We start from the raw sequence: 13,460 nt of genomic DNA, 5'->3' as shown, positions 1-13,460 counted from the left end.
ACACATGCTTTTTTGTTGTTGAAGGAGCCTGCACGTGGCAGCATGGTCTAGGCAGGAAAGGAAAAGGAAGTTATTACTGCTCTCTTCTGGCTGCCTGCAATAATAAATCATAACTTGCCATTCCCTAACTGGTGGCTGGAGACTTATCTTCATAAATGCATGTGACCCAAGAAGTTTCAGTTTACATACCCTATCCCTTGGGGTTCTTGCCTGTGGAGAGCCCTTTCCTTCCTGAAATTAGACAAAGGTTGTAAGAATTGAAGCTAGGGCTTCAAAGCACAGGAAAAGAGAATGTTGTCTTATCCTGGTGCTACAGTGGAGCTCCAGCTGGCCGTGTTTACCTACCCAGGGTGTGAGGCTGCGGGTCCGTCTGCAGGTCTCAGCATAGCACTAAGGCTTGCCCTGAAGTTTGAACCTAAGACCTTTTAGAAATATTTCTTGTATATTTTCCTATGGTTATTTTTACAGTGATAACTATGTAGGTTTTGGGTATGTGCATAAATTGCTAAGCATTGAGCACGCAGAAACTTTATAAGATTTACCCATTTGCCAGAGTAACATTTAACTTCTGTGTTACATTTATACATACAGTGACCATATAATTTATCATCCAAACCAGAACACTTTTAACAGTGAAAGAAGATACTATTAATGATTACTCCAGGCCCATAAACATAAACCAGAACTGTCCTGGGCTAACTGGAATGTATGGTCATCCTCTTTATGCCTAATTATTTCCTTTGAAAACATTTAAGCAAGCCTAAATCACTTTACACAATTGAGGAGGTGGAGGTGGGTGTAGCGGTTATATGACACTTCATAACTGCTACCCTATCAGCACAAATGTTGATGTCACTGGAGAGAATACATAGATACCATATTTAAAAGGAAGGATACATTTTAGAAATTAGAAATGAATGTCAAAGTAATGATTATAGTAGCTGACATGCCTTATCTCATTTATTCTTCAGCAACCCAATGAGGTGACAACTATTATTCCCATTTTTGTATTCTTATAACGATTAACCAAAGGTAAAATTTAAGGACATCTAATTTAAAAGCCAGTGCATCCTTTTAACTATGACACTGTACTGTCTTCCTCTTGACATACTTCATATCTGTGATTATCTTTTTAAAAATATATTCGACTATACTCCCTTTGTGTAAAAAAACAAACAAACAAAAAAAAAAACAAAAGCATTAAATGGACTCTCTTTCCACCAGCTTGAGATTGCTAAGCCGTGGCTTCATGCTTTGTTGCTGGCCCAAGTAATTCTGAAAGGGCTCACTGATGACAGGAAAGTGGAACTGCCGCAGTATGGCTTCAACAATTCTATTTTACTTTTCAAGTGCATGGTGCTGTTACTGGTCTAGTATTCTCATTACAGGATTTTAAACAGACACCATTGATCAGCTCTTTCTACTTCTCGACCAGGTGCTTTTAGAATTATTGAACCACATACTCTAAGGGAAAAGCAACCTTTCATAATTCTTTTTCCTTTATGGATATGTGGCTTTTTAAAAAATAATGCTTGTCATTAAATGTATCCTAAGTTAAGCTTCTGTTGCCCTCTGCATTGAGAAAGGAGACTGTACTAGTTTACACATATAGGATAGTTTGCATTGTGTTTTTGTGGGGTCGTCTATTTTGACTGTTGTATGTAGCAGGTCATCTGCTAGTTGCCTTATATATAGTTCATTTCATCTCACAGTAACTACAAATTAGGTGTATTTATCATCTCCCTTTTACCTGTGATGAAATCGAGACACAGAAAAAGTTGAAATAATGTACGCAAGGTATCATTACCAGATGTGGCTGAGCAGGGATTTGAACCCAGGGAAACTGACTCCAAAGACCTTGAACCTAACCACCTCACTCCTTATGAAGACTGCTTACTTGAAAGTTTCTACTTTCAGCAACAACAACAAAAAGTAGTGAATGCAGAACTGTGAATAGCGTGTGAGAGCTGAATGTCATACTTGTCTGAATTTGCTGCTGGGTGGTTTCGTCTTAATATTTCATCCACCAAAGTGTGTATATTTCAACTGTAATCACTAGAGGTACTTCAAGAGCCTTGGATGACAGACCAAGGTTTTAATGTTGCAGCAAAGATGATATTTGTTCTGTGAGTAGCATGCTGTTGGGATTGACTTGTGCAAAAGAATCTTCAGGAAGACATTAACAGACATTAACAGAAAAGACTTTGCCAAACCCAGTGTCGGCTGATTAGACATCTTGGCCCAGGGCACATTTTTAACCCAGTAGGACTGATAGCACACAGGGCAGTATGCCATATGCTAAGGGTTGTATAGGCAGAAATGTGAAATGATGGGAGAGGTTTGTGGTAAAATACCATAATTTATTAAACCACATAAAGACTACATTCAAATAAAAGCACTGGATGTAATTATAATCTCCGTAGCAAAAATGTGAAAAGATACCAGCTTTTTATACTTTTGAAACCTTTGAAACAACTTAATCTGAAATCTTAACTCAAGGAACTCTAGAGGGAACTAATCTATTTATATACATACATATTTTTTAAAAAGACATCTCAAACCTCAACCATGCTGTTAACCAGAGTGATGATTCATTCATGTTCATACAGTAGCAATGATCCTCAGATTTATAAATGTATATTAGTGGCAGATCCTAATCTGAAGGAAACATGCATTATTTGATTTTCTTTTAGAGTATTCTTTCCTGTACAAGTTATTCACATGCTGTAACCCTCACAGTGCATATGTGTAACATATGTCAGAATTTTCAAAGAAGCTATTGGCTTTTGCTGATGAAAGACTTTAAAACATTTCCCTCAAAAACATGTTTAAAACATATTATATATGCAAATAAAAATATGAGCCTGCATACACATACAGACGTTCCTACCCCCAACCCACACTGGCCTTTCAGGAAGTCCCCTTCAACTTGAAAATATAAGACCTATTTATTCTGAGAGCCATGGCTGCTGGGCTGCAGTTATGGGAAAATGAAATTATCCATTTCTTCTTTTAGTGTAGAGTGAAGACAGCTCAATTTAGCATTCACTTCTTTAGAGTTGGAACGTTGACCCTAGTAATAGGTTGGATTCTTAATTTCCAGAACCCAAGGCCTTCAACTAGAGATATGAAACTACCTTCATGGCAGAGCATCCCTGTTACATCCACGTCTCCCTGCCTTCAAAGTTTATCTTCTAAGCTAAGACAAATGGGTGGCAACTTTTTAACTTGATTTAGTGGAAGTAAAAAGAGTCTTTGTGTTTTCCTGTGCTAAAAGTAGCTCATGGTAGAGTTCTAGAAGAAATGAAACCCAAGGAAAAATTACAACAGCTTGTAAGTCCAAAAAGAGAATCAGTGAACTTTAACAGTGACATGAAGTATTTGGATTTGGCCACGTGCTTGTGCAGACAGTAGGCAGGTACATCACTTGAGGGCCTTGGTGAAAGCATGGTAAGTTAGATAGACAGAAAAGCTCTACGTGATTTCTGGGAAGAGATTATAGCAGCTATGTGGAATGGGCATAATACCTATGGGAGGGAGCAAAGGTAGCTAGCTGCTGCTGACTCTGGCCCTCCCACACTACCCCTCTGATCCTCTGGTCTTCATCTCCCCAAATACTCTCTTAACTCTCCTGTCTTGTTACAATTACTTAATGTCTAAAATGTTACTCTTACTCTGGAAGAAAATAATAATAATAAAAGAAGAGGTATTTTTCCTCTTAATCTCAACCCCATCAAAATTTTTAATGATGAGCCTGCATACAGATAGTATATGTTTTTAATCTGTTTGAAAAACTTGATATTTTTTGGGTTAGTTACATTTTTGTCAGACTGGGAACATGCTATACAGTGAAGGAAAGAGCAGATCAATTGTGTAAAAGCTGAAGTGAGAAGACTGAGTAAATAAGTGGATAGAATTAAGGAGAAACAAGAATATCATATGACAGCATCAAATATTTTGTATTAATTCTCACATCATCAGTATGATTTATAGAAATTTCAAATTTTCTCTCTTATCCTAAACATCATTTATTTTACAACTGTAATAATAATTTTTAAATGCTCTTGATAGTCTGTTATTGCTCATGGCTGATTTCTATCTTGGCAATATTTTTAGAATTTTATCATTCCTTACTCATCTGGATTTGGATTTTTTTTTTTTTTTTTTTTAAACCATTTGTTAAAAATGTCCAAGTCAGTGGAATACTGTATACTGGAAAAGGAAATTAATCAAATGAGTTCATTTGTGTAGGAGCATTATGATATATCACTGAGAAATATACCCATGTGATACAGATGAAAGAACACGGGACTTAAAGTCATGGTCAAGTCAGTTGTGCCACATATGTATGTGGCCCTTACCTAGTTTCTCAGCCTCAGTTTCCTCTTCTGCAAATGGGATAAACGATACAAGTTTTGCATTCGTTTCAATATTTCCCAGTAAAATGAGAATGAATATGTATTCATTTTGAAATTTATACAGTGCTACTCAGATATGAATATTATGCACACAAATATAAACAAACACTATTTTAACTGTAATTTTACCATACAAAACTATTAAGCCATGGAACTTTAAGATGTTGATATTTGGGGTATCAATTTTTTTTTTTCATTTTTATCCAACTTTTGATACCATACTGAAGACATTATAACAAAAATGGAACGCCATCCCTTCTACTTGAAAGATTGATATAGGTGTTAAATTGATCTTAAGTGTAATTGTTTAAAGAGATCATTTAGCATGTACTTCATAGTTCACTCAGGAATACATGGAGACATTGAGATCACAGGGTTCTTACCATGTTTAGAGACTAAAGTCCCTTTGATAATCTAAAGAAAACTAAGGATCCTCTCCCAGAAAAATACTTGTATCATATACAGAGAATTTTGCAAGGAATTTCAAAGGTGTTTATATCCATGAATCTTAATAAAAACCACATCCCCACATTAGATTGACATATAGTAAGACTTTTGGTGATAAGGCTTCCTCCCTTTCAGATTTCTGGGGTTTCCAGACTATTATGTTCTTCTATTATAGACTACCGTGGAAGTTGTTTTCCTGTCCAGCTGAGTCTCTACCCATTGCTTGCTTTAGCTGTATTCCATCTAAGGTCTGTCTCTTATTAAACAATTTTGATTCTTGTATTCAGTCTACCTCTACTACTGCCATTCTCCACAGTTTTCATCAGTGCTCATAACCGTGGTAGGAGTACAGGAGCGAAGAGAGGCTATGAACCAAACAGTCAGATATTTGAAATTCTTTGTTACTAGGTTCATTTGTAAACAGCTGTTCATTGAGATCCTCTGTAATATGACCATCCCTCATCTCTACTAATATAATGTAATAGTGATTTTTAAGCTGCAAAGGACTATAACAGTGTAAAGGAGTATCTTGTTGGTTTATAAGGTGATTTGATGTGATATGAAGTTGCACATCATGACATCTGTTTTATGAAATATCATCCAGATGGACAAACAGACAAAAGTTTTTTTTGTTTGTTTGTTTTTTTATCTCTGAGAGTTCATCCAACAATTGAATATTTTTTCAAGTTTGTAGAATTTCGATCCCCAGATTTTCTGCTTTTGCACTAAATCCTCAGCTTACTCAACACTTAATTTTATATCATTTCACAAACGACCTTCAGTATTTAGTATCTTCAGACACCACTGCCTTAAATAAGCCAACATATGTTAACAACAACCATAACATAATCCAGGGCAAATATTTTTAAATGCAGATATATCCTTAGACTACTAGAAGAGCATGTTTTTATTTTATAACTTCAGCAACAATTGCTCTAGATCTCTAAAAGTGTTCCTGTTTAGAAAATGAGAGTAAGGACATATAAGTTCTTCATGAGCCAGATGGAGTCACTATTGTGGAATTTTGCTTTTTATTACTAATGTTTTAAATTTTTATATTCTAGTGCCAACATGATCCAATGAGAATCTATTTTTAAAATAAAATCTAGAAGGAGGTAGTAAACTATTTAATAATGAATGCGAAGTATTGAATTAGAGTATTATTTTATGCTTTTAAAAATATTGTTATTGCAAGGTGAATTTTTGCAGTAATATTATAATGTTGATAACCAAGATTGATTTTAAGATTTTCACATTATATAAGCAGAAAACACAATGCACAAAGATTTCAAGTGCAGAAATGCTGCTGAGGCAGCATTAACAGTGAATTAGATTTCCATTAGGTAGTGTTCAGTGAGAGGGGATGTGTATATTCAGGCTTTAAAGAAATTTAACAGAGACAGACATTTTAAATTCAGAATGCCAACAGGCATAATTTGGTATCATAAGCATGGCTTGCAGTGTTCTCTATATGAGCCATTCAGAATTCTCCCTTTTTTAAATGTAGTGATATATTTTTGACATATAATTCATAGAAATTAACAGCAAATGATAGAGAAATTGCTCTGTTTTAGAGAGAGAAAAGACATTTGATGTAAGAAAATAGAGCATGGCTATGAAATTCAAGACTACTACTTACTGTATTTTAACTATAATTTTTTATTAAGCTTTCTTATATTTGTTGTGTCAAATTGAGGTCATTAGTGTTAGTAGATTAAAACCTTTTATGATTCTTTTAATCTAGAACTATTAGTTTTCAGTTTCTTTATCTTGTAGATCACTGATGAATTCATCAGTTTCTTCAAGTCAAGTGGCTCTTTTTCTAATTTCAGAACCATTTAATTTTCTAGAAATAAAATTCTATAGAAAGAAGTTAAAGTGAATAATTTGTCGACATAAAGAAATATATTAGATATCAAAACTATATTGCTAAGACTTTGAAGAGAAAGATTTTTGTGGGCATTTAAAACACCAAGGAGTTACAAGGCCATGATGAAGAGCAGGCTAGTTAAATCAGAGATGTCAAAGCAAGATAGCTTTCTTTACTTAGGTGCCATCTACTTACTAAAAGTTAATAGAAGTTAGTCTTAAGTAGCTAACAGTGAACTCTGGGCACTAACTTCCCTAAAGCACTGAAATAGGAAGTGGTAGAAGAAACTTGTAAAAGAAACCCTCAGGGATTCCTCTTTTTTCCCCTGGGATCCCTTTAATCCTTGATTTGTCAAACCACATGGAAAATAATAGAGCTGCATAGTTCTAAGCTTTAAGTGGTATTATCTTTTTAAAAGAAAATATTAGGTCTCCTCACATCTCTGGATAAAAATAGGGCATGTGTTCAGTGTAGAAAAGAGTAACTTTGAACAAGAGATGTATATTGCTTTTTCATTTTTAATATATTATTATCTATGACTAAGCAGGCTGCACCCAGTAGGAAAATATTATAGCCAATATTTTATTTTCTTTTTTTAAAACAGATGATTCAACGAGAAGCAGATGTAAAAAGTAAGGTAACTGCTGTGGCGTTGACAGACTCTGTTCACAATGTGTGGCATCAAGAAGCTGGCAAAACGATTCGAGAATGGATGAGAGAGGTGAGACGGGATTTTTTCAATGCTGAGATGAATGAACGTGAGCCTTTATATCTTGAGCCCCCACCAACTTATATTACCTCCCACCCTCAAACTTCCTTTCTACAGGCAGAACATTTAGAGAGAATAGAAGAAAACTAGACATATTCGAAATAATAGAAAACCCTTCTGAAGAACAAATACTTCTTTGAAAGCCCTCTTTCTTTTTTTTTTTTTTTTTTTTTTTTGGCTTTCTATAGAATATTACGTATGCATACAGTATACATTAGGAACTATGGCTGAAGAAGGTCATGATCAGTTAGGAGATTATTATTCCCTGATATTTAATTTTTCTGCCAGCATTGGTCCTGCTTAATTACAAGAAAAGCTTACTGTGCACAGGGTCTTATCCTTTCTTAAAAGGTGGTCTGCGTGTGCTATTCTCAAGTGGATTGGCTCACTACTGCCAGTAGGGGGAGAAATAAAAAGCTGAAATAGTGTTATTGCCAGACCCTTGAGCTAGGAGAAACTTGGGTGCTGGTCATAGTCTAGCCTCAGGCTAAGAAAGCTTCTTTTGACACTTTTTAAGAGCTAGTGAACCTGAAAACTAACAAGGACTCATTGAACATGCTCCCATTAAAAAAAAAAAAAAAAAAAAACTTTCAACCCATTCTTTCTTTTATTCCTATTACAGATATACAACTGAAATTTTTATTTATATTTACCCTTGTGATATTATAAGCAATTGACATCAGCCACGTCATGCTATAACAATTGTTTAGTCAAATCATATACTTATATGACTGAGCTGGTTGACCTTCCTGATTTTCTCCCAGTTTTTATTAATGGAATATCCAGGCTGACCTCTCATCATAGGTGTGGTGGGTAACTTCTACCAGCCCTCATGGTGCACTGTAAGGACCAGAGAGCTAACATTTGAAGGACTAGGCTATATAATACCATAGTGGTGTTATCATAATACCCCCAATCTGTTTTTGCTGTTGTTATTCTCCATTAGAAAAAGTACTTTCATCATGCAAAAGTCCAAAATAGTTTTGTTTCATTCCTCATAATGCTGTAAACATATAGAGGTGGATTTTTAACCTATTCTAACACCCAGGTATTTTCTGACCACATTACTTTTCATATTTCTTCTTTAAAATATATCTATATCCTTAATTGTCTTTTCAAAGGACCTAAACTTTTTCAAGAGAAATTTTGTGTTTTCCATGCCTATACTTTTTTTATGCTATTTATCTGTCCAAATGGATACGAGACAGCTCCCAGCATTATATAAGTAGTAAGATTAATAAATGAGATGTTAGTACCTTTTTTCCCCCACACAATAATCAATATGGAATTTAGTACTTGTCTCAAACTAGAAACATCCCTATTCATAATTTTTTAAGTGGGAATTTTGTGTGTCTCATTCCAGGTAACAAATATTTAAAAAATTATTTAGGTTTACTATTAAAAATATTTCTAACTGAAACTGGATTAGTTGTTCCCTTCAAAAATCAGAATATATTCTGTGCATTTTTTCATCTGACTGAAATAGGTAGTAGTTGAATTCATCTTACTGTAATCAGAGCTTTCATTTTTTTCTTTGCTAGCATAGCTTTTATAAAAAATTTTTAATTTTATAAAAAAATATAATGACCTAGCTCTTGAATAGTTCTTTCAACTCCCTCTATTATGCCTTAGGCATGAAGCAGCATGAAGAGTTTTGTATTATGATATGCCAAAATTCAAACCCCAGCTCAGTCACCTTACCTAGCTGTATAGTTTTGGGCAAGTTATTTAATCTCTTTGAGATTCAATGTTCTTATCTATAAAATACAATACCTACCTTGCAAACATGGTTGGGAAATAACATATGTAAAGAAATAGCACAGCTGTTGGCACTTTGAAGTTTAGTAAATCATAACTATTTTTGTTGTTAGAGTCTCACCCCTAAATAATATAAAATACATGAACTGTATTTTCCTTTCGTTTTATGAATGATTTTCATATTCAAAATATCTTACAAAAAGGAAGTAATTCAAAAAAGGAGTTAGGCGGACTGAGTTTTGATAATGATTCTGGCTTCATCACTCATTAAGTAAATCAGTAATTAAAGACCTAGCCTGTACCAGGTACCCTGCTAAGACTTATATTCTTGAGAAAGCCACTCCATCTTTTTCTGGACCTGTTTCATAATTGTGATTTACTAGATAGTAATTCCTGTTTCATCTACTTCATGAGCTATTGTGAGAATCAAAGGTGGTAATCAAGAAGAAAACCCCTTGAAAAGCAAATGGTACTATATAAAGAAATGAGCTATATTATTATAGAAAACACTATAATATCCCAGAGATAAAAATTATTAGATCATATGTGATGGAGCTTTGAAATAATCCCTGCTCAGAGCTCTTTCCTAAAACAAGAACAAAAAGGGAAACTAGCCAGATATTCTTTTAAGAACTTTCCTAAATGTGTCTTTTAGAGAGTTTATGTGGCTTAATATGATAAGGTTATTGATAATAAGTATTTGTTTACTATAAAAGGCTGATTTTTTAATCCTATCAGTATACAGAAAGAATGTAAAGTACTGTATTTTTATATTACTTGTATAATTGTAAAATAATAATTTCTTTTAAACAAGGAAGGTCATAGAGGGCTACTTTAGGCAATTACTCCAAGTGAAATCTACTCCCAGCCAAAAGACCAAGCATATACACTAAGCCAGCCTCGTGAGGAGAGGTGAAAAGTAACCAAAGGCAGCTCCCAAGAGGCATTTCTCACCTCAGAGTCCAGAACTGTAAAGGCTGAGTGGGCGAGGATGAACCTGGAGGACATTTTGCCACGTGAAATAAACCAGACACAGAAAGGAAAATACTCTATGATCTCACTTATATGTGGAATCTAAAAAAGTCTAACACATAGAAGCAGAGAGCAGGATGGTAGCTACCAGTGGCAGGGAGGTGAGGGAAATGGGGAGGTATTGGTCAAAGAACACAAAGTTGCAGTCATGTAGGATGCATAAGTCTAGAGACCTGATGATCTAGCATGATGATTATACTTAGTAATACTGAATTAAACCCTAGAAATTTTCTAAGAATAGATCCCAGTTTTTCTCACCACACTGAAAAAATGGTATCTCTGTGAGAAGACATATTAATTAACTTGACTGTAGTAATTATTTGACTATATATATATATGTATATTGCATCTTCATGTTGTATAGCTTAAATGAATAGTTTTTATATTAAAAAAAGAAAAGGCTGACAGGGCAAATGTCATTTCCTGACATACTCCTAGCTTCTGAAAGTTTCCAGCCAAGCTAGATATATGGTTCTACTTAACAGCCAGGAACCATTACCTATCACCATCATGCTCTGTATCAGCCCTACAAACTCAACCTGATGAATCATAATTGTTCTTGTCTGAGGATACAACGCCTGCCATATTAAAGATCAATGTCTAAGACATTGTTGGTTTACAACTTAGACAAATGAAATAAAAATGAATAGAAAACCTAAAACCTAAACTCAACCAGGGCAACAAACATCTCCAAATACTTTGGAGTACCTTGCATAGGAATAACTAAGTTCTAAACTTTTAAAAAATTTTTTATTCATTTCATGTCTACACTGAAATATTGTCAACCCTTGGTTAAAATGTCAAAGAAAATCACTCAGCACTGCGGCCACTAGTCACTTCTAATCTATATTAATAGTTTTCAAGCTTTTGGATTTCACAAAGAAGACAATTTACAACCACGAAAACTTGTAAGGTCATAATTTCAGAGTAAAAGACCTTTAAATTGAAAACACTTAACTCTAAGAAACACTCACTATAGTGCGTATGTTTTTTGTTTGTTTGTTTATTTTTTGTTTTTCCTTCTTAGACCTGGAGAAACTCTAGTTATGTAATCTATCCCAATCAGGGACTTCTTTAGCTTTCTGCTTGTTGGTTGGGATGAGTCTCAGGCATGGCCCTACTGGTACCTCTAGTCCAGTGTGCCTTGATATCTGCCCAGGCACCTGAGAATAAGATCTCCAGGAACTGGGAACACACTCCAGCACATTTTGAGTTTAGATAGAGCTTTTTTAATAGACTGTCTTTATCACCATCCAGGACACTTTTCTAGTGTTCATCTCAACTAAAAAACTAGGGTGAGCAGCAAATTGGGGCAGTGAAAAGAGGGATAGAATAAGCATTAGAACAGTGAAAAGGGATTAGTTTCTAAACTATAGAAACACATCTTAGAATAGAGAGTTACATTTGATAAGATGGAATTTCAGATAATTCTACTTAATATAGCATGACTGTATATCTTTCTCATATTTCTTTCTTTACTTATATTTCCCAATATGTTTATATTATTTTATTTCATTATAGTCTATGACACGCCAAACACATTTTTAGCTTGTTTTACCCTTTTTTCTATATATTTTTTCCCAGGGGAGTAAAAATGTCACACATACACACATGCACATGTATACACTCATCAAACTTATATTACCAAACTTTTACAACCCTACACAGGTACTTTGTCATCCCAGAGAACTTTTGGACATATCCACTTTAACTATAGGGTGTTTATTTTCTGTCCTATTTTTATTAGAGATCAAAGCCTAAACATGTGACTAGATAAAAACTGAAATTTCAGAATCATAAGATGTTGACTTATATTTTGCTTTAAATATTTAAAGGTGACCTGGATAAAATCCATTTTGTTCAGCTTTCTAAAGTCAATGATAACGAGTTAGAAACGATTAATCATCAGCACATTGTAATGTACCATCACTCTTATTAATACTAGAAATATCCTATAAGACATATTTTTACATATGTGAAGTGTAGGTGAGCAGTATTAAGACTGACATATCACTAGGGTAATAGCTGACTTTCATCAGATTTGGACGTACTACTAGGATGAATAATAATTAAAATATATACCTAATCGCTGCCTGTCTGTCGGTAGTGCTAATTGCTGTCATTGAAAAGACTGAATTGTTTAAGAAAGAGAGAGAGAAAGAGAAAGTCATTCTTCATTGAAGCTATCTCCCTGTATCATTGGGAGCCTATTTTTAGTACCTATAGAAGTCATGATTTTTTAATTTATTAGGGGCTGTGATGAATGATGAAACAAATCATCCATTTACATATCTTGACACTGCTTTGGAGAATACTTATTTCTTACAAGCAAGTGTCACATTGTATATAAAAGCTGGCTAATTGTGCGCTAATCTTCTGCATTATCTAGAACTCTCTGATGTAGTATTCTATCAGTAGTAATATTAATTTTACTTATTGCAAATGTATGAAATATCTTCTAAAACCCTATTTCTTTTATGATTTTTGCTCTCTTACATTGTATAATTTTGCATTCAGCTGCTAATTAAGATTAGGAATGCAAGTTAAGAATACGTATCCACTTTAAACCATCAAGCTTTTATAATACATGAAAATACTAATATTTTATCCATTTTAAATGTAAAAGGAGAGAAAGCATTTAAGAACATTACTAGATGTTGTGTTTGTTTTCATGGTTTTTTCCACACAGTTCAATAGTTTCATTGATCTACTGTTTCTTACAAAAATCTGCCATGCTTTGTGAACTTCACTTTCTAATCTCATACAGCAACCCTTCCTTTATGTTATTCCTGCTCTCCCTGGTCCCAGAACAGTAGGGTTGCCTTGACAAATCTATTCAAAAGCCATTCCTCGGCCTTTATTGGTGGGGACTGGGGCCTTTGAAATTCTCTCCTCACTGCAACACAGCTGACATCTTCTTCCAGACAGAATGAATTAAGGAAACACAATAAGACACTTGATCTACCAGTCAAGGATCTTTCCACAGTGAAGACGGATTCCATGGTGCACAACCAGGGCAGCAAGCATCTAAAAATACACAATACATGGTTGTTTACCAGAATAGCAATCAGCGATTTTCTCCAACGTGATTGATAGGATGATTTCTTTTTAAACAAAATCTGTCTAGAAATTCAGTGTGTGTGTATGTATATGTGTGTGTGTGTGT

The 13,460-nt window shown here is 34.4% G+C and overlaps 1 protein-coding gene across 6 annotated transcripts in view; it reads left to right on the top strand.

Moving 5' to 3' along the window:
* FAM172A (family with sequence similarity 172 member A) overlaps positions 1-13,460 on the top strand; it is a 363,025-nt gene that overhangs the window by 211,073 nt on the left and 138,492 nt on the right. For all 6 annotated transcript variants that reach the window (XM_011378075.2, XM_011378053.2, XM_011378061.2 and 3 more), the window contains one exon: positions 7,340-7,456. In XM_011378075.2, coding sequence (XP_011376377.1) covers positions 7,340-7,456 — 117 coding nt within the window. The remainder of the gene's footprint in view (positions 1-7,339; positions 7,457-13,460) is intronic.

This window comes from Pteropus vampyrus, unplaced genomic scaffold (assembly GCF_000151845.1).
Source record: "Pteropus vampyrus isolate Shadow unplaced genomic scaffold, Pvam_2.0 Scaffold11, whole genome shotgun sequence".
Taxonomy (NCBI): Eukaryota; Metazoa; Chordata; class Mammalia; order Chiroptera; family Pteropodidae; genus Pteropus; species Pteropus vampyrus.
Note: the sequence above shows the minus strand (reverse complement) of the source record. Positions and strands in the feature narration are given on the sequence as shown.